General features: G+C 45.1%; 1 protein-coding gene across 2 annotated transcripts in view; it reads right to left on the reverse strand.

The window, feature by feature from the left end:
• The window catches only part of ulk4 (unc-51 like kinase 4), a 315,218-nt gene that overhangs the window by 134,617 nt on the left and 158,361 nt on the right, over window positions 1-22,240 (reverse strand). For both annotated transcript variants that reach the window (XM_055653277.1, XM_055653269.1), the window contains exons 27-29: window positions 18,851-18,945; window positions 5,480-5,531; window positions 5,228-5,372 (exon numbers count right to left, since the gene is read on the reverse strand). In XM_055653277.1, the coding sequence (XP_055509252.1) occupies window positions 5,228-5,372; window positions 5,480-5,531; window positions 18,851-18,945 (292 nt within the window). The remainder of the gene's footprint in view (window positions 1-5,227; window positions 5,373-5,479; window positions 5,532-18,850; window positions 18,946-22,240) is intronic.

Here is a 22,240-nt window from a genome sequence, read left to right on the forward strand (position 1 = left end):
GTCGGATTGTCAAACCTCCTGTCCGTTACGGTGATTTTGTTTAACTTTGCAGGTGTTGTATAATCACACTGCCACTGTTATGACTTCAAAATCTAAATTTCTAAGGGAAAGGATGTAGATGGTTTATGCATGCAACCTATAATGTAGCTACCTCAATACCACTAACCACGCCCAGTCATCTCAGTATAACTGTGATATCTTCCCCTTGCTCCTCCCTTGGTTCCAGTACGCCTGAAGACTAGATGCTGTCAGTACAGGGACGTGTTTAACATGGCCTGTATTAAAGACTCAGTAAAGATTACAGTGTGTCAGACTTAACACCTTTACAGTAAGAATTACATCTGAAATGTAATTTTAAATAGCAAGGTCAGGTCTGTCGACGTTCAGGTGTGTGCTGACAACCAGACCTTGCTGCTGCTAACAATGGCCCACTTCATAACTGGCAGTCCCACCAGTTTGCCGGGAGTGTCATTCAGTTGGTCCGCTGCCCTGCCTTGTCATTTACACCGCTGCAATCAAATGGTCTGGACCTTCTTCTGAGCTGACTGGACCCAGTGTGCTCCTGGATCAACATGTGTAGGAAGGAACTGCAGATGCTAGTTTAAAACGAAGGTAGACACAAAATGCAGGAGTAACTCTGCGGGACAGGCAGCATCTCTGGAGAGAAGGAATGTGTGATGTTTCGGGTTGAGACGTCTGAAGAAGGGTCTCGAACCAAAACGCGACCCATTCCTTCTCTCCAGAGATGCTGCCTGTCCCGCTGAGTTGCTCCAGCATTTAGTGTCTACTGTGCTCCTGAATCATCTGCAGCAAATCCCTGCACTCGCTCCTTCACCTACCGCTCCTCTGCCGACCTCCTCTGTAGTTACCCAGGAGAAAGACTGTGGGACGGAGGAGATTGGAGCAGTCACTGGAAGTATCTTGAGAACAGTCAGGGTTACTGTCGAAGAAGCACTGAAGGTACTGTCGTGTTTGAAGGTAGACAAATCACCAGGGCCTGATCAGATATATCCAAGGACATTACGGGAAACTGGCGGAAATTGCGGGAGCCCTGGTTTAAATTTACGAGTCGTCCTTAAATACAGGAGAGGTGCCGCAGGACTGGAGGGTGGCAAATGTTGTGCTCTTTTTCAAGAAGGGCTGCAGGGAAAATGCTGCGAACTATAGGCCGGTTAGCTTAACATCTGGTAAGTTACTGGAGAGTATTCTAAGGGATAGGATATACAGGCATTTGGATGGGCAAGGGCTGATTAAGGATAGTCAGCATGGATTTGTACGTGGGAGGTCGTGTCTCACAAATCTGATTCTTTTTTTTAAAGATGTGACAAAAAAGGTTGATGAGGGCAGAGCTGTAGATGTTGTGTACATGGACTTCAGTAAGGCATTAGACAAGGTTCCGCATGGTAGGCTGCTCTGGAAGGTTAGATCGCATGGGATCCAAGGAGATATAGCTGAATGGATAGCAAATTGGCTCCATGGAAGGAAGCAGAGGGTGATGATGAAGGTTGCTTCTCAGACTGGAGGCCTGTGACTAGTGATGTGCCTCAGGGTTCTGTGCTGGGCCCGTTACTGTTTGTCATCTACATCAATGATTTGGATGAGAACATACAGGGCACGATTAGCAAGTTTGCTGATGATACAAAAGTTAGTGGTTTTGCAGATAGTGAAGATGGTTGTGAACGATTGCAGCAGGATCTGGATCGATTGGCCAGGTGGGCGGAGGAATGGTTGATGGAATTTAATACAGAGAAGTGCGAGATGTTGCATTTTGGGATGTCGAACAAGGGCAGGACCTACACAATGAATCTCTGGGGAGTGTTGTCGAGCAGAGGGATCTCGGAGTGCAGGTGCATGGTTCCTTGAAGGTGGAGTCGCAGGTAGATAAGGTGGTCAAAAAGGCTTTGGGCATTTTGGCCTAGATCAGTCAGAGTATTGAGTATAGCAGTTGGGAGGTCATGTTGCACTTGTATAAGATGTTGGTGCGATCGCATTTAGAATATTATGTTCTTTTTTTAACTTCTTTACTTTCTCTCTTTCTCTATTTCTTCTTTCCTCTCTACTTCTTTTCTCCATTCTTCTGTACCTTTTTGTGTCCTTCTCCCTTCTTTCGTGCTACCATTCTGTCTCACGCACCAGTCTCTATGATCATTTCTCATTTTCTACTCTTTTCTTCCTTACTCCTGTTTTATTATTAAATTAAAAATAAGAAGTTGTACATGAAATGTAATATGTCAATATGTATTAGGTACTTTGGTACCACATTATTGTACTTACTCCTAACAAAAATAAATAAAAAATAAAAAAAAGAATATTATGTTCAGTTCTGGGCATCATGTTATAGGAAAGATATTGTCCAGTTTGAAAGGGTTCAGAAAAGATTTACAAGGATTTTGCTGGGACTAGAGGGTGTGAGCTACAGGGAAAGGTTGAGCAGGCTGGGTCTCTATTCCATGGAGCACAGGAGGATGAGGGGAGATTTTATACAGGTGTACAAAATAATGGGAGGAATAGATCGGGTAGATGCATAGTCTCTAGGGGAATCGAGGACCAGAGGACATAGGTTCAAGGTGAAGGAGAAAAGATTTAATAGGAATCCGAGGGATAACTTTGTCACACAAAGGGTGATGGGTGTATGGAACAAGCTGCCAGAGGAGTTAGTTGAGGCTGGGACTATCCCATCGTTTAAGAAACAGTTAAACAGGCACATGGATGGGACAGGTTTGGAGGCATATGGACTAAGCGCAGGCAAGTGGGATTGGTGTAGCTGGGACATTGTTGGCCGGTGTGGGTGAGTTGGGCCGAAGGGCCTGTTTCCACACTGTATTACTCTATGACTCTATATATGACTCTATGAGAGGTCTCCGCCCATTCCATTTTAGCAAGCAGAATGAACAGTCTGTAACAAGGACATAAGGCAATTATGGGGACTAATTGTTTAAGAGGGAACTGCAGATGCTGGAAAATCGAAGGTACACAAAAATGGTGGAGAACCTCAGCGGGTGCAGCAGCATCTATGGAGCGAAGGAAATAGGCGACGTTTCAGAAGGGTTTCGGCCCGAAACGTTGCCTATTTCCTTCGCTCCATAGATGCTGCTGCACCCGCTGAGTTTCTCCTCCATTTTTGTGTACCTATGGGGACTAATTAATCTGTAACATTAAATGACACTAAACAAAATAATGTTGTTAATCACATCAATACGCAGGGAATGGATGCATATGGATTATGTGCAGGCAGATAGATAAGAGTTGGTCTTGGCATTATGTTCAGACATAGTGGCCGAAGGGTCTGTTCCTGTGCTGTACTGTTTTATATTGTATCATGCAACTTTGGAGAGCATTAAACCATGATGTTTAGTTTAGTTTAGAGGTATAGCATGGAAACAAACCCTTCATCGCACTGTCTGCGCCGACCCCCAATCACCCACACACAAGTTTTATCCTACAGAATAGGGACAATTTACAGAAGCCAATTAACATACAAACCCACACATCTTTAGAATATGGGAAAGAAACAGAGAAATCCCACACGGTCACGGGGAGAACGTGCAAACTCCACACAGCTGTATTGATGATTGATGCCAGGTGTCTGGCTCTGTAAGGCAGCAACTCTACTGCTGTGCCACTGAGAACATGCAAACTCCACACAGACAGAACCTGTGAAGCCGGGAGCCTGGCGCTGTCAGGCAGCAACTCTACTGATGTGCCACTGTGCTGTCCCCACGTTATCTCATTTGAATTGTGTTGCTGGGCAGACCAAGTGTAGCTCTGCTCACTGCTGACTCTCAGTACCATTGTGTAAGACAGGAATGGAAACGCTGACATGATCTTACAATTACCCAGAATTACTTTCCTCTTTTCATTAGAGTTATCAGATCACTGGGTTTTCTAGCAATTAAAAATCTACGAATCAATTTACAAAATAGCTAATGAAATAAACATGACAACACGGTGTGTCCATCGTCAGATCCTTCAACCCCAGGACAGGGATTCATAGTCACACAGCATGGAAACAGGCCCTTCGGCCCAACTCCACAAGATGCCCCATCTATGCTCGTCCCATTTGCATGCGTTTAGCCCACATCCCCCGAAACCTTTCCTATCTATTCAGAGAAACTTAATACACATATCATAGAGGTTGGCAGAACAACTGGGAATACTGACTTATTGAAAATCTTAATCCCATCTTTTTTTAACTTCCTTAAAATATAAAATGTCAGAAGTCGCCAATGTCAGCTCCTCTTCCTCAGAAGTATTAACAGTAGTTTGGCGGCTCTCTGGGCATCTGATCACCAGCTCTGTGTGTTAAATATTGGCATGCTACTCTTTCAGATGGTCTGCACAATTAAACTTTGCCCTGTCTACATATCACTGAGATACTCTTCGCAGCAGTGGTCCAAACTGCCGTCAAAGTTGATGTGGCTGCACTATACAAGAGTACAGCACAGGAATAGGCCCTTCAGCCCGCAATGTCTGCGCTGAACATGATGCTAAGACCATCACTTATCTACCTACACACAGCCCTCCTTTCTCTCAATGGTTCCCTGCATATCTATGGGCCCATCCTAAAGTATTTCCAATGCCACTAACATACCTGTCTCACCCACCACCCCCGGCAACATGTTCCATTTAGCTTAGAGATACAGAGCGGAAACAGGCCCTTCGGTCCACTGAATCCATACTGACCAGCAACCACAACACTTCAACACTATCCTGCACACACTAGGGACTATAATTTACATTTATACCAAGCCAATTAACCTACAAACCTGTATGAGTTTGGAGCGTGGGAGGAAACCAAAGATCTCGGAGAAAACCTAAGCGAACACGGGGAGAAGGTACAAACTCCGTGCAGACAGCACCTGTAGTCGGGATCGAACACGGGTCTCTGATGGTGTAAGGCAGCATCTCTACTGCTGCGCCACCTTGCCGCACTCACCAATGTCAGTGTAAAAAACTTGTCCTGCATATCCCCTTTAAACTTTGCCCCTCTTATCAGAGACCTATGCCCTCTGACATTTGATATTTCCATCCTGGGAAAAAGATTCAGAACTCCAGTATTGTCTGTCCAACTCTCCCTGTAGCTAATATAACCCCCAATACAGGCATCGTTCTGGTAATCGCGCTCTACATCCTCTCCAAAACTTCCACCTCTCTCCAGCAAAGGGGCGACCAGAGCTGGCACCTTGAGCCCAAGTGAGTGGAGTTGGAGGAGGGAGCGTTGACTTACTGAGGTAGCAGCGACTCCCGGATGAGGGTCAGCCACTTGTTGTTCGTAGCGAGGTGCTCCTCTTCCTCTCCTGACGTGGCCTCGTGGTTCGCCACGAGAGACGTTGTCTCCAACAGCAAGCGCAGGCTAAAGACCCGCCACTCCACTTCAAAGGCACGGCCACATGTAAAGAAGGCAAGGAAATGTGAGTGAGATAGCAAGGCTGAGGTGATGGACTATGTAATCACTGCTGCCCTCTTCCACAGTCCTTACCATTCTGACCCAGCACCAGAGACACCAGGGGAGGGAGCACCCAGTCCACAATCTGCAAGACAGAGATGAAAGGAAAATGAGTGGCTCATTTTACTATCATTAGCTCAAGAGCTGTATTTACTACAATATAGTGCATTATAGATCCGCCTTGACTTTGATGTTTGCCTTGGTCAATTTCATCTGTTCTTCGTTTCCTGTAAGGTGCTGCCTCGTGCTGGGATATGATTCACACAGCTGTCTCTGCGCACTCAGAGATGACACAATGGGTGCCACAGCAACTGTGTGGTGGGAGATTACATCCGACACCATTCCAGACCTTTGATCACAAACACCATAACACTCACTCTGTGACAGACACACAGTCATAGTCACACAGCACAGAAACATCTTGGAGGATGTACGAGGTTATTGAATGAATGAATGAATGAATAAGTTTATTGGCCAAGTATTCACATACAAGGAATTTGCCTTGGTGCTCTGCCCGCAAGTGACAACATGACACACAGTGACAGTTAGGAATGACACATAAAATATTAAACATTAATAATAAAACATTATTGATTGAACATGTGAATGAAATAAATAAAATACCAGAGCAAAAGGAGGCTACAGATTTTTGGCTGTTGAGTAGAGCTACTACTCGTAGAAAGAAGCTGTTTTTATGTCTGGCTGTGGCAGCTTTGACAGTCCGGAGTCGTTTGGAGTCTGAAGTGATTCAAAGAGTTAGTGGCCAGGGTGAGAGGAGTCGGAGATGATCTTACCTGCTCGCTTCTTGGCCCTTGCAGTGTACAGTTCGTCAATGGAGGTAAGGTTGCAGCCAATAACCAATAAATTATTCACAATAATTCAATATTTCAAGGGAGCCGCGAGGTTCTACTGCAGTTGTACAGGGTCTTGGTGAGACCACACCTGGAGTATTGCGTGCAGTTTTGGTTTCCTAATCTGAGGAAAGACATTCTTGCCATAGAGGGAGTACAGAGAAGGTTCACCAGACTGATTCCTGGGATGTCAGGACTTTCATATGAAGAAAGACTGGATAGACTCGGTTTGTACTCGCTAGAATTTAGAAGATTGAGGGGGGATCTTATAGAAGCTTACAAAATTCTTAAGGGGTTGGCCAGGCTAGATGCAGGAAGATTGTTCCCGATGTTGGGGAAGTCCAGAACAAGGGGTCATAGTTTAAGGAAATCTTTTAGGACCGAGATGAGGAAAACTTTTTTCACACAGAGAGTGGTCAATCTCTGGAATTCTGTGCCGCAAAGAGTTGAGGCCAGTTCATTGGCTATATTTAAGAGGGAGTTAGATGTGGCCCTTGTGGCTAAAGGGGTCAGGGGGTGGAGAGAAGGCAGGTACAGGATACTGAGTTGGATGATCAGCCATGATCATATTGAATGGCGGTGCAGGCTCGAAGGGCCGAATGGCCTACTCCTGCACCTATTTCTATGTTTCTAGAGGGGGCATGATGGCGTAGCGGTAGAGTTGCCGCCTTACAGCGCCAGAGACCTGGATTGATTCTGACTATGGTTGCTTGTCTTTACTCCTTGTGACTGCCTGGGTTTTCTCCGAGAACTTTGGTTTCCTCCCATACTCCAAAGAGGTATAGGTTTATAGATTAATTGGCTTGGTATAAAAATGTAAAAATTGTCCCTAATGTGTGTAGAATAGTGTTAATGTGCGGGGATTGCTGATCGGTGCGGACTCGGTGGGCAGAAGGGCCTGTTTCCGCGCTGTATCTCTAAACTAAACTAAAGAAATCTAAAAGACAATAACTGGATTTACGTGTAAGATGCAATAAATAAAATAAAATACAAGTTAAAGAATGAGATGACACAGGGAACTGCAGATGTTGGAATCATGAGCAAGACACAAAGTGCTGGAGGAACTCAGTGGGACAGGCAGCATTTGTAGATGAAATGGCCAATGACAATTTGGGTCTTCAGACTGAAGCAGGGTCCCAACCTGATACGTCATCTGCCGAGTTCCTCCAGCACTTTATTTTTAAGCAATGAGGAGCAAGATCGATGAATGGATTTTAAAAATAAAATGATAAAATAAAAAGTAACCAAACAGAAAAGAGTGCTGCAGCAATTGCAATGATGAGCAGAGTATTGACTATCCCCTCATGCAACTAAAGATAGACACAAAATGCTGGAGTAACTCAGCGGGACAGGCAGCATCTCTGGACAGAAGGAATGAGTGACGTTTCGGGACAAGACCTTTCTTCAGACGTGCCACTGGGTCCTTTGCAAACTTCTCCACAGCTAAGAACAAAACATTCTATGGCTTGGGAAAGTATTCTAGTTGAGTTTAGAGATACAGTGAAAAGCTTTTGTTGCCTGCTATCCAGTCAGAGGAAAGACAATACATGATTACAATCGAGCCATTTGCAATATATATGTACATGATAAAGGAATAACGTTTAGTGCAAGTTAAAGCCAGCAAAGTCCGATCAAGGATAGTCCGAGGGGCACCAATGAGGTAGATAGTAGTTCAGGACTGCTCTCTGGTAGGATGCTTGATAACAGCTGGGAAGAAACTGTCCCTGAATCTGGAGGTGTGCGTTTTAACACTTCTGTAGCTTTTGCCTGATGGGAGAGGGGAGAAGATGATGCTGCCGGCCTTGCCGAGGCAGCGTGAGGTATAAATTCAGTCAATGGAAGGGAGGTTGGTTTGTGTGATGATCTGGGCTGCGTGAGAGCACATACTTCACTATCGAGTGAATTACTGTCAATAACTTTATTTGTCTCCGGATTCTTATGAAAAACAGAAATTGTGCGTTTACTCTGACAGTGAATGAGAGAACTCTCACGAGGTCAAAGTGCCACTTTGATAAATGATTATTTTGGCAGAGGGCCAAAAGCTGTTCATCAGGAAAGCCAGCGGGAGATGACCTTAATGAACACCCGCAGGCAGGATGTTTCAAATGAGCATATATTGTGTTTAAATTTTAATTTACTGGAGTGGAATATCTGAAACTGTTTTAATTCCATGCTTAAAATGCACTTGATGACATTACATTTAAATTAACACATTGGGCACAGTTTTGTTCACATTAATAAACCTGGAATCCAATTTCCAAACTATTTAAGCAAATGTATCAATTTGCCTCTAGTGAGTTAAAGCTGGGTATCTTTAACTGTACGCATAGAACACCAAGATCGTTTCAAATCTTCCATCAGTGCTCATGTGTAATCACTTCTGTTTAGTTCATGTTCAAGGAGCAAAATCAGGTCATTCGGCCCAATAAGTCTACTCCGCCATTCATTCATGCTGATCTATCTATCCCATTCAACCTCATTCTCCTGCCTTCTCCCCAAAACCCCGGACACCCTGACTAATGCCACCCTTACTAGTTGCTTTAATGCCACAACTTGACCTTGCCTTCACCAATCTACCTGTCTGAAATACGTTCATCCACGACAGTACTGCCACAATGACCACTGAGCGGAACAAATGCTGTCTTCCACTGTGTTGGGTGGCATTACAACCACGCATGTGGTTCCGGGAGGCTTTGTAGGCTGTCGACAGTAGCAATATATTTACCCTAACCCATAACTTATCAATGGCATAGATAGGTTAGAGAGGCTTAGCTAGGGTAGATAGTCAGAAGCTTTTGCCCATAGAGTACAGAACAGTGCAGCACAGGAACAGGGCCTTCAGCCCACAATGACCATGCCGAACGTGATGCCAAGGTAATCTAATCTCATCTGCTTGCATGTGATCTATATCCTTCCGTACACTGCCTATCCATGTACAAAAGGACACAAAATCCAGACTGAAGAGGCGTCCCGTCCCAAAACGTCACTGGTTGATGATGTATCTAGTGTGTCCCTCCGCAAACATAGCCCGTGGAGTAAGTAGCAAATATCAGAGCAGATGACTGATGACTGAACAAAAGGGACGGGTTGCACCTTAACAGGCAGGGGAGCAGCATTCTGCCAGGCAGGTTTGCCACTGCTACACCGGTGGGTTTAAACTAAATAGTGGGGTGGGGGGAGGAGACAAAAGGGAAATATAAGGATGGAGTTAAAGGGAAAGATAGAATAAGGGAAGTTAAGAAAGACACCAGAATTAACGGGGCAGAAAGCTCAGGAAGGGATAGGAGAGTATGGCCAAGTGAAATAGGAATCGATGTGAAAGGGGAGGGGAATAATGGATTAAAAGTATTATACATGAAAGCACAAAGTACAAGAAATAAAGTGGACGAGCTTGAGGCTCAGTTAGAAATTGGCAAGTATGATGTTGTGGGAATTACAGAGACATGGCTGCAAGAGGGCCAGGGCTGGGAACTGAATATTCAAGGGTATACCTCCTATCGAAAAGACAGACAGGTTGGCAGAGGGGGTGGATTAGTTATTTGGTGAGGAATGAAATTCAGTCCCTTGCGAGGGGTGACATAGAATCAGGAGATGTAGAGTTAGTGTGGATAGAACTGAGGAATTGTAAGGGTAAAAACACCCTAATGGGAATTATCTACAGGCCCCCAAACAGTAGCCTGGATATAGGGTGCAAGTTGAATCAGGACTTAAAATTGGCATATAACAAAGGTAATGCTGCTGTGGCTATGTGAGATTTCACATTTCACAGTGGGAAACTTTGATTCTGCTGTGCGGGGACATTTTTATGTTGAATTCTATCGGGTGTTGTGTTCTTTATTTTTATTGTATGGCTGTATGGTTATCTCATTTCACTGCAAACTAGCAAACTAGCAACCACTTATTCCTTAAACATGCAGATACAGCAGGAATTGAAACATCTGAATCATTTAAGACATTTAATTAATGCAGGAATTTGAATTGTATCTCTGCATTGTCTTAAAAGCTACTCCTCTACAATCTGGCACATGTGACAAATAAATGTATCTTGTATCTTGTCTTGTATTTCAATATGCAGGTAGACTGGGAAAATCAGGTTGGTTCTGGACGCCAAGAAAGGAAGTTTGTCGAGTGGCCTCTGAGATGGATTCTTACCATTGGAGTCTACCAGGGAGAAGGCAATTCTGGATTTAGTAATGAACCCGGTTTGATAAGGGAATCGAGGTAAAGGAGTCATTAGGAGGTAGTGACCATAATATGATGTTTTAATCTACAATTTGAGAGGGAGAAGGGAAAATACTGGAAGGGTCAGTATTACAGTTGAACAAAGGGGACTATGGAGCCGTGTGGGAGGAGCTGGCAAAAGTTGATTGGAAAGATACGCTTAATGTGTAAAGAGCAGGGATGACAGTGGAACAACAATGGCAGGTATTTCTGGGAATAATACAGAAGTTGCAGATCAGTTCATTCCAAAGAGGAAGAAAGATTCCAAGGGGTGTAAGGGGTGACCGGGGCTGACAAGGGAAGCCAAGGACAGTATAAAAATAAAAGAGAAGTACAACGTAGCAAAGATGAGCGGGAAGCAAGATGATTGGATAATGTTTAAAGAGCAACAGAAGATAACTAAAAAGGCAATACGGGTGAAAAGATGAGGTACGAAGGTAATATAGTCAAGAATATAAAGCAGGATAGTAAATTTTTCTTTAGGTATGTGGAGAGGAAAAATTAGTTCAGACCAAAGTTGGACCCTTGCAGACAGAAACAGGTGAATTTATTACGGGGAACAAGGAATTGGCAAACGAGTTGAACAGGTACTTTGGATCCGTCTTCACTAAGGAAGACGCAAACAATCTCCCAGATGTACTCGTGGCCAGAGGACCTAGGGTGATGGAGGAACTGAAGGAAATCCACATTAGTCAGGAAATGGTGTTGGATAGACCAATGGGACTGAAGGCTGATAAATCCCCAGGGCCTGATGGTCTACATCCCAGGGTATTTAAGGCAGTGGCTCTAGAAATTGTGGACACATTGGTGATAATTTTCCAATGTTCTATAGATTCAGGATCAGTTCCCATGGCTTGTAGGGTCACTAATATTATCCCACTTTTTAAGAAAGGCGGGAGAGAGAAAACAGGGAATTATAGACCAATTAACCTGACATTTGGTGGGAAAGATGCTGGAGTCAATTATCAAAGATGAGATAGCCACACATTTGGATAACAGTAACAGGATCGATCCGAGTCAGCATGGATTTACGAAGGGGAAATCATGCTTGCCTAATATTCTGGAATTTTTTGAGGATGTAACTAGGAAAATGGACAAGGGAGAGCCACTGGATGTAGTGTACCTGAACTTTCAGAAAGCCTTTGATAACGTCTCACATTGGAGATTAGTGGGCAAAATTAGAGCACATGGTATTGGGGTGAGGGTACTGCCATGGATAGAAAATTGGTTGGTAGACAGGAAACAAAGAGTAGGGATTAACAGGTCCCTTTCAGAATGGCAGGCTAGTGGGGTACCGCATGATTCGGTGCTAGGACCGCAGCTATTTACAATATACATTAATGATTTAGATGAAGGGATGACACAAAGCTGGGTGGCAGTGTGGACTGCAATGATGATGCTATGAGGATGCAGGGTGACTTGGACAGGTTGGGTGAGTGGGCAGATTCATGGCAGATGCAGTATAATGTGGATAAATGTGAGGTTATCCACTTTAGTGGCAAAAACAGGAAGGCAGATTATTATCTGGATGGTGTCAAGTTAGGAAAAGGGGAAGAACAACGAGATCTGGGTGTCCTTGTTCATCAGTCACTGAAAGTGAGCATGTAGGTACAGCAGGCGGTGAAGAAAGCTAATGGCATTTTAGCTTTCATGACAAGAGGAGTTGAGTATAGGAGCAAAGCGGTCCTTCTGCAGTTGTACAGAGCCCTGGTGAGACCACACCTGGAGTATTGTGTGCAGTTTTGGTCTCCAAATTTGAGGAAGGGCATTCTTGCTATTGAGGGAGTGCATGTAGGTTCACCAGGTTAATTCCCAGGATGACTGGACTGTCATATGTTGATAGAATGGAGCGGCTGGACTTGTATACTCTGGAATTTAGAAGTATGACAGATCTTATTGAAACATATAAAATTATTAAGGGATTGGGCACGCTAGAGGCAGGAAACATGTTCCCAATGTTGTGGGGGTCCAGAACCAGGGGCCACAGTTTAAGAATAAGGGGTAGGCCATTTAGAACGGAGATGAGGAAAATCTTTTTCACCCAGGGAGTTGTGAATCTGTGGAATTCTCTACCTCAGAAGGCAGTGGAAGCCGATTCCCTGGAGGCTTTCGAGAGCTAGATAGGTCTCTTAAAGATAGCGGAGTCAAGGGATATGGGGAGAAGGCAGGAACGGGTTACTGATTGGGGATGATCAGCCATGATCACAGTGAATAGCGGTGCTGGCTCGAAGGGCCGAATGGCCTACTCCTGCACCTATTGTCTATTGAAACCGGAACTCCTGGAGAAAACGCACGTGGTCACAAGGAGAATCTACAAACTCCGCACAGACAGCACCTGTGACCCGGATCTCTGTTGCTGTGAGGCAGCACAGTTATTTGAGGTAGCTTTAATGTGCTCAGATAATTACTACAATGCAAAATAAAATGGAATTCCTTGCATACCAGGATATACAGTAGTTTTAAATCACAGATCTCATTGTTGCAGACAGTATAACAATAATCCTGTCAGCGTGGATTCTTTGCCTGGATCAGCTCTTTCTTTACATGGCGGCAAGCAGTAACGCAGGAGTAAACCTGGATTAGGAGCTTACATAACAATAGCAGCAGCCCAGGAGGATCAGTGCATGTACACTTCAGCAACATCGAGTGAAAGCGTCACCGCCCTGTCCACTGACACTCTGCCAATGTCACACCAAACGCTCCCAGGGGCTCTGCCATCAACAAGCTGCAAATTCAGCAAACCACAATGCTTTAACTAGCTGTTGTGAAGTTTCAGACACAAAGCCCGTGAGCCTGCGTTAGAGCAGATCACACAGAAAGTTGGGAATAAGATCCAGGCTGCCTCTGACAGAAGAACAATTGTATGAGGACCGAGGATGATTGGTCACCAGTTTAACAGCCAAAGGCTAAAACACCAGCTCAAATCTATCTTGAAATTTACCCTAAATCACAAAATTGCAGTCTTCATTTGGAGGGCTTACAATGGAGAAATGGTTTGGGGACACAGGTTTTTGTCACTCAGTCTGGGCACCGCTCATGGCAGGCAACTAATGCCAGAAGTCTTGTAAATGGTAAATAGGCTCAGAACAATTGGGGCAATGACTCACATATTCACAAGCTCCACTCCCAGTGAGGTACGACCCTGAGTGAACCCTGTATCAACAGGCACTGTTGCTACTGTAGCAACAGGCATTCTTGCCACTGTAACAACAGGCAGGAGGTCCAACAACAACAGACACTGTTGCCACTGTAGCAACAGGCAGGGGGTCCTACAACAGACACAGTTGCCACAATAACAACAGGCCGGGGATCCTACAACAGACACAGTTGCCACAATAACAACAGGCCGGGGATCCTACAACAGACACAGTTGCCACAATAACAACAGGCCGGGGGTCCTACAACAGACACAGTTGCCACAATAACAACAGGCAAGGAGGTCCTACAACAGACACTCTTGCCACTGTAGCAACAGGTATGTCACCAACAGACTTGAGTCCCAGTATAATCACTCACCAACACGGTCTGAAGAAGATAACTGGCTGCAGAGCAAGTTCAAGCAACATCATTGGTAATAGTGCGACCCTAGCTGATGAATTGAATGCTTTCTATGCCCGCTTGTGGCAGATGGCCAGCAGGGTGGTGACACCTGGCCCTTCACTCAAGTGTGCCTCTCCCCAGGGTAACTGTAGCAAAGGTTAGATCGGCCTTGCTGAGGGTAAACCCACGAAAAACAAGTGGCCCAGACGGAGTTGCTGGCCACGTTCTTTGTAGCTGTGCGGACCAACTAGCGGGAGTATTTGCGGACATCTTTAATCTCTCCCTAGTCCGTTCCGGGGTACCCACCTGCTTCAAGAAGACCACCATCTTCCCAGTGCCGAAGAAAAGCAAGGCCTCATGTCTAAACGACTACCGTCCATTGACATCCACCATCATGAAATGTTTTGAGAGGCTAGTGATGGAACATATTAACTCCATCTACCCAGCAGTCGTGACCCACTGCAGTTCACCTTCCGCCACAACAGGTTCACAGACGATGTTATCACCCTGGCCCTACACTCATCCCTGGAACACCAGGATAAGAGAGGCACATACGCCAGACTCCTATTCATAGACCACAGCTGCCTATAACACCAATATACCATCCAAGCTCATCACCAAACACAGGGGACTTGGTGTAGGCACTCATCTCTGCAACTGGATGCTCAACTAAGAAACATCGAAAATAGGTGCTGGAGTAGACCATTCGGCCCTTCGAGCCAGCACCGACATTCTATATGATCATGACTGATCATCCAAAATCAGTACCCCGTTCCTGCTTTTTCCCCATATCCCTTGATTCCTTTAGCTCTAAGAGCTAAATCTAACTCTTGAAAACATCCAGTGAATTGACCTCCACTGCCTTCTGTGGCAGAGAATTCCACAGATTCACAACTCTCTGGGTGACATTTTTTTTCCTCATCTCAGTCCTAAATGTCCGACCCCTTATTCTTAAATTATGATCCCTGGTTCTGGACTTCCCCAACATCGGGAACAGGTTTCCTGCATCAACCCTGTCCAATCCTCTAAGAATTTTATATGTTTCTATAAGATACCCTCTCATCCTTCTCAATTCCAGTGAATACAAGCCCAGTCGATCCATTCTTTCATTATATGTCAGTCCCGCCATCCCGGGAATTAACCTGGTGAACCTACACTGCACTCCCGCAATAGCAATAATGTCCTTCCTCAAATTAGGCAACCAAAATTGCACACAATACTCCAGGTGCGGTCTCACCAGGGCCCTGTACAACTGCAGTTGGACCTCCTTGCTCCTAAACTCAAATCCTCTCACAATCACGGCCAACGTGCCATTTGCTTTCTTCACTGCCTCCTGTACCTGCATGTTTATTTTCAGTGACTGATGTACAAGGACACCCAGGTCTCATTGCACCTCCCATTTTCCTAATCTGACACCATTCAGATAATAATCTGCCTTCCTGTTCTTGCCACCAAAGTGGATAACCTCACATTTATTCACATTATACTGCATCTGCCCACTCACCTAACCTATCCAAGTCACCCTGCAGCCTCATAGCATCCTCCTCCCAGCTTTGTGTCATCCGCAAACTTAGTGATGTTACATTTAATTACCTCGTCTAACTACCTCTTTGATGACCGTCAGACTATCCTTGATAAGATTTTGCTGGCAGTAAACGTAATTCTCTTATCATGTATCTATACACCGTAAATGGACTGCCGGTCCATCATGGGTACTGACCTCCCCACCATCGAAGGGATCTACAGTAGGCGCTGCCTCAAAAAGGCAGTCAGCATCATCGGAGACGCACACCACCCTGGCCACGCTCTCATTTCACTCCTGCCATCAGGAAGAAAGTACAGGAGCCTGAAAATAGTGATCTCCAGGTTCAGGAACAGCTTCTTCCCAACAACCATCAGGCTCTTGAAGATGACAAACACCAACAAAACTATGAAGTGTATTGGTTGTACTAGGGACTTTGGGCTTTTGCATCAATTTAGTTTGATGTTAATTTGTTGTGTATTATCTGTGTCTCCAGAGCTGTGATGCTGGTGCGAGTAAGAATGTGATTGTTCTGGATTCGGTGCATATCACAGTCAAACACTCAACGCTTGACAGAGCACATGTTTGAAGTGTTCCACAAGCTGCACAGTGCTCTGGTTGGGCTGCCCTTTCATAGCTTCACACAGCTCGAATCTCCCAGATGTAAAAGAACAATCCGTTCACTGGAAATGCTGTGGTGACAACCAAGAAACCGCTCCCCACTGTTGCGGAACTGTGCTGTGAGAAAACATCAGAGAAATTAAGTTCTTAAGACTTGAAAAAGGAACACGAGAGAGGAACAAATTGAGTTGTACAAGATGATGGGGTCAGTGCTAACTGTGTACAGATGGAGACATTTACATCCATTTTGATCTCCTTAAACAGGAAGCAGCAGAAACAAACGTGTTTACTGTCACATTCACTTTGTTGCCCCCACCCACATATTTTACACACTATCCTGGTGTTTTTATATATCAAATTAATTCATACAGCAGATATCACACCGGTAACATGATCAGTATGAATGAGCCATGATAATTGAGTTCCAACTGTTTGATGGAGATAAAATAATGGCCTGAATGAATGATACTTCAATGTCTCATGTGATGAGTCACAGTATGCAAAGAGTGGCCACATAAAGGGCACTGACAGAGTTACAAAGTATCCCACGCCAGATCATCCAAAGAGGTAGACAGTAGTTCAGCACTGCTCTCCGGTTGTGGTTGGGTGATTCAGATACAAGGTCCCCCCTTGTTTTTTTTTTTGTTTTTTTTATTGTCACGTGTACCGAGGTAGAGTGAAAAGCTTTTGTTGCTGTAATGTATATAATGTAATTAACATATGTTATGTCTTGCGCTGGAGGAGACTCAAGGTGGCGCCCTGCAATAAAGAAGCTTGTGAGTTTACTCCTGTATCTGAGAGTTCTTTTGATTCAGTTCCAAGTACCCAAAATACACTACAACATATGCTAATTACATTATATACATTACACTGCTCCCCCTTTAACTTGGAGGCAGGTTACACCATTTACATTATATACATTACAGTTGCGTGCTAACCTTTCAGCAGAAAGACAATACATGATTACAATCAATCCATTTACAGTGTATAGATACATGATAAGGGAATAACGTTTAGTGCAAGGTAAAGCCAACAAAGTCCGATCAAGGGTAGTTCGAGGTAGATACTACCAAAGAGGTAGACAGTAGTTCAGCACTGCTCTCCGGTTGTGGTTGGGTGATTCAGATACCTGATAACAACCAGCCAACCTTAGTTCTTTCTCCCACTACTTGCCCACAGCGACCAACAAGCCCCAGCTACACTAGTCCTACCTGCCTGCGTTTGGCCCATATCCCTCTAAACTGTCCTCTCCATGTACCTGTCGAAATGTTTCTTAAACGTTGCAATAGTCCCTGCCTCAACTACCTCCTCCAGCAGCTCGTTCCATACACCGGCCACCCTCGTGTGTGAAAAAAGGTTCCTATTAGCATGCAACAAAAAGCTTTTCACTGTACCTCAGTACAGGTGACAATAAACTAGACTAAACTATTACATCTTAAACCCATGTCCTGTGGTTCTCGATTCCCCCACTTAGGACAAGTGACTACAGTATATAGGGCCAGCGATGGAAATATTAACCAGAGTTCCTGCTTTTATTTACAATCCAGCGTCTTTATGTCAAGAGTCCAGAGTGGTTTATTGTCAAGTGTCCCAGAAAACAATGACATTCTTACTTGCTGCAGCACAACAGAATATGTAAACATAGTACACTGTATACAATATAATAAACAAGAGGAAAAAAAAGTTCAGTGTGTATATATACACGTCTTCCATGGTGCGGTTGTGTTGAGTGTGCTTCCACAACTGTGACTCAGCAACGAGCCGTGCCTGCAGTGAAACCGTTCTATGTTGCCCCGCCAGTCTTTGTGCCACTGTTAATCCTGGCTAAATTGGAGCAGCTAGGACTTCAAAATGGGGTAACGTTTCAGGGTTGCTGGGAGATTTGGTCAATTTGGAGTTGCTCTCTGCAGAGCTGGGCCAAGCTGCAAAGAGGTGCCAATGTGTCTGGAGCTTAGATACAATTTGCAAGCAAAGAATGAGAACATCTGCAAACCCTGTCAATTAGGTGCAAAAGCATAGAATGGATTGGATGGCTGCACACCAGACATACACCTAGCAAATAATTGTAAATAATGTTGCAAAGTTCGATTTTGACGAGTGTTGATTGGATGAGGTACTGAGCCTTGTCTGGGTTTTCTGTAAATCAGGGTAAATGTTTCTAAGTTGACTTCCTTACGAAGTCTGTTTTGAATACAATGTATTGAGCTGTTGTATCATTGGATGAGGGAAATGACTGTTATGTATAGGGTTAATCGATATCTGTAATTGGGTTATTAAGAGACCGCTTCCATGTGGTTCGGCCCCTCGAGGTCCCGGGATATATAAAATTCCACTATCACAAGGATCAGCATCGATCTTCTAGGAGAGCGCTTTGGACTGCGTGAACTTCTGGAGTGTCTCGGTCTGAGCGAGGCCTAGAGGGCTTGAACAGGCAGACACGAGGATTGAACCCGCGGTGGGATAGGTACAGTAATGGAACTGTAACCCGCTTTTGGTAAAATAAAATGTAGTTGTTTCAAGTGCTTGATTCAGTGTTTTCACTGAAACTAGACTGGGGGGAAGCTTAGAAACGAGCAATTGGCAAACATTGATCTGTCCTGTCAGGTTGCAAACGATACACGTGTGTGCATGATCATGCTGCTTACTTACTGTGGGCAGATGTGAAGACAGCAGCAGTGGGTGTTGTGTCACTGCCTCCCACGATGAAAAGACTATCCTGATGAATTCTTCCGAACCAGTCTGACCTAAAGTTTAACAAACCAAAATATTACCCTAGTTGAGAAGTGAACTGTCTGGTGTTAGTTTTATAACTGTCACGTTTACTGATGTACAATGAGAAGCTGACTGGTGCTAAATATCACTTGCACTTTAGATTGCGATGTACTCTTTCAAATTCTACCCCATGTACTACATCTCCATTCAGCATTGTTAAAATCCGCTTTATTTTAAAGAATCGTAGTGTCATACCACACGGTTCAGCCCAACTTGTCTATTGCAACAAAGATGCTCATCTAAGCTGGTCCCATTTGCCCTGGTTTGGCCCATTTCACTCCAAACCTTTCCTATCCATGTAACTGTCCAAGTGCCTTTAAACATTGCGATAGTACCTGCCTCAACTACCTCCACTGGCAGTTCGTTCCATACACCCAATACCCTGTGTGAAAAAGATGTCCCTCAGGTTAAATCTCAATGGGCCTGTCCCACTTCGGCGATTTTTTAGACAACAGGCGACTAGTTTGTCGGCACATGTTCGCCGGTGATCACCGGGAGTCGTCTCCTCAGTCGCGCAAACAGTCGTAGTGTCTTTCTGGTCGACACTAAATTTTTAACATGTTGAAAATTTTTGGGCGACAGTGGGTTTGATGCCAATGACCATAGCTTGACTTCTCCTGACGTGGGTACTGTCGTAGGTTGTCACCAGGATGACATAGGATGACTATGACAGTCGCCGGTAGATGCCTAAAAAATTGCCAAGAGGGACAGGCCCATTACATTTTTCTACTCTCACCTTAAAGCTATGCCCTCTGGTTCTTGTTATCCCTACTCTGGGTAAAAGACTCTGTGCATTCACTGTATCAATTCTCCTCATGATTTTATACACCTCTATAAAATCACCCCTTAGTTGGTGCTCCAAGCCCTTAAGGGCCTGTCCTACTTTCACAACCTAATTCACGACCTTTTTTACTCGTCGATATTTTTCATCAGGCTAGAAAAATGCCCCGACCTACTTGATGCCACGAGTACCTACGACTAGCATCACGACCTGCCTACGACCTCCTATGACCATGCTGCGAGTATGAGTCAAGGGAAAACTTGGCAGAGGTCGTGAATTAGGTTGTGAAAGTGGGACAGGCCCTTTAGGAATGAAGACCTAGCCTGCCCAACCTCTCACTACAGCTCAGGCCCTCAAGTCCTAGCAACAACTTGGCAAATGCACTATTTACACCTTAATTACATTCTTCCCATAGCAAGGTGACCAAATACAATACTCCAAATACAGCCTCATCAACATCTTGCATAACTGTAACATAATGTCACGAACGAACTAGTTTTAGTTTAGTTTATTGTCACGTGTACCGAGGTACAGTGAAAAGCTTTTTGTTGGGTGCTATCCAGTCAGCAGAAAGACAATACATAATTACAATCAAGTCATCCACAGTGCACAGATACAGGGTAAATGGAATATGTTTAGTGCAAGGTAAAGTCCAGTAGTATGATTAAAGATAGTTCGAGGTAGATAGGAGGTCAGGACTGCTCTCTAATTGGTGGCAGGATGGTTCAGCTGCCTGATAACAGCTGAGAAGAAGCTGTCCCTGAATCTGGAGGTGTGCGTTTTCACACTTCTGTATCTCGCCTGATGGGAGAGGTGAGAAGAGGGAGTGGCCGGGGGTGAGACTGGTCCTTGATGATGCTGCTGGCCTTGCCGAGGCAGCGTGAGGTGTAGTTGGAGTCAATGGAAGGGAGGTTAGTTTGTGTGATGGTCTGGGCTGCATCCGCAACGCTCTGCAATTTCTTCCAGTCTTGGATGGAGCTGTGATATCTGGCCCACTACAGTCGTCTGCCAATTGGATTTGTATTTAGCTGCAAAGTTGTGGGTGTATAAGGAGTAAAAAAGGGGGATGAGAAGGCATCCTTGCGGGGCACAGGTGTTTAGGGTTAATGTAGAGGATGATCTGTCACCTATCCTTGTTTGAGGCGTACTGTGGCCCTATCCCCGAACACTACCTCCGCTACATTGACGACTGCATTGGTGCTAACTCCTACACTCACTGACTTCATCCATTTTACCACTAACTTCCATCCGGCACTCAAATACACCTGGACCATTTCCGGCATCTCCCTACCATTTCTAGACTTCACTATCTCCATCGCAGGTAACAGACTACTGACCGACATCTACTACAAACCCACTGACTCCAATGGCTATCTGGACTACACTTCTTCCCACCCTGCTTCCTGTAAGGACTCTATCCCCTACTCCCAATTCCTCCATCTGTGCCGCATCTGCACCCAGGATGAAGTGTTTCAAACCAGGGCATGGGAGATGTCCTCATTCTTTAGGGCTCCCCTCTTCGACTATAGATGAGGCTCTCACCAGGGTCTCCTTTATATCCCGCAGCTCTACTCTCACTCCCTATCCCCCCACTTGTAACAAGGGCAGAGTCCCCCTTGTCCTCACTTTCCACCCTATCAGCCGTCACATACAATATATAATCCTCTGACATTTTCGCCACCTCCAACGGGATCCCACCACTGGCCACATCTTCCCATCTCCTCCCCTTTCGGCTTTGCACAGAGACCGCTCCCTCCGTAACTCCCTGGTCAATTTGTCCCTTCCCACCCAAATCATCCCCTCCTCTGGTACTTTCCCTTGCAACCGCAGGAAATGCTACACTTGTCGCATTACCTCCCCCCTCGACTCCATCTAAGGAGCTAAGCAGTCTTTCCAGGTGAGGCAGAGGTTCACCTGCACCTCCTCCAACCTTATCTATTTCATCCGCTAGGTGTCATCTAGGTGTCAGCTGCTCTACATCGGTGAGACCAAGCGCAGGCTCGGCGATCGCTTCGCCCAACACCTCCGCTCCGTTCGCATTAACCAACCTGATCTCCCGGTGGCTCAGCACTTCAACTCCCCCTCCCATTCCGAATCCTACCTTTCTGTCCTGGGCATCCTCTATGGCCAGAGTGAGGCTCACCATAAATTCCGCTTGGGCAGTTTCCGCCCCAACGATATGAACATTGACTTCTCCAATTTCAGGTGGTCCTTGCATTCTCCCTCCTTCCCCTCCCCTTCCCAGCTCTTCCACAGCCGGCTGTCTCCGCCTCTTCCTTTCTTCCTGCCCCCCCCCACCCCCACATCAGTCTGAAGAAGGGTCTCGACCTGAAATGTCACCTATTCCTTCGCTTCATAGATGCTGCCTCACCTGCTGAGTTTCTTCAGCATTTTTGTCTACCTTCGATATTTCCAGCATCTGCAGTTCTTTCTTAAACATCTGTCACCTTTACTCACTGATATTCTATGCTACATACCCTGACTGA

The sequence above is a fragment of the Leucoraja erinacea genome, chromosome 2 (genome assembly GCF_028641065.1).
Source record: "Leucoraja erinacea ecotype New England chromosome 2, Leri_hhj_1, whole genome shotgun sequence".
Taxonomy (NCBI): Eukaryota; Metazoa; Chordata; class Chondrichthyes; order Rajiformes; family Rajidae; genus Leucoraja; species Leucoraja erinaceus.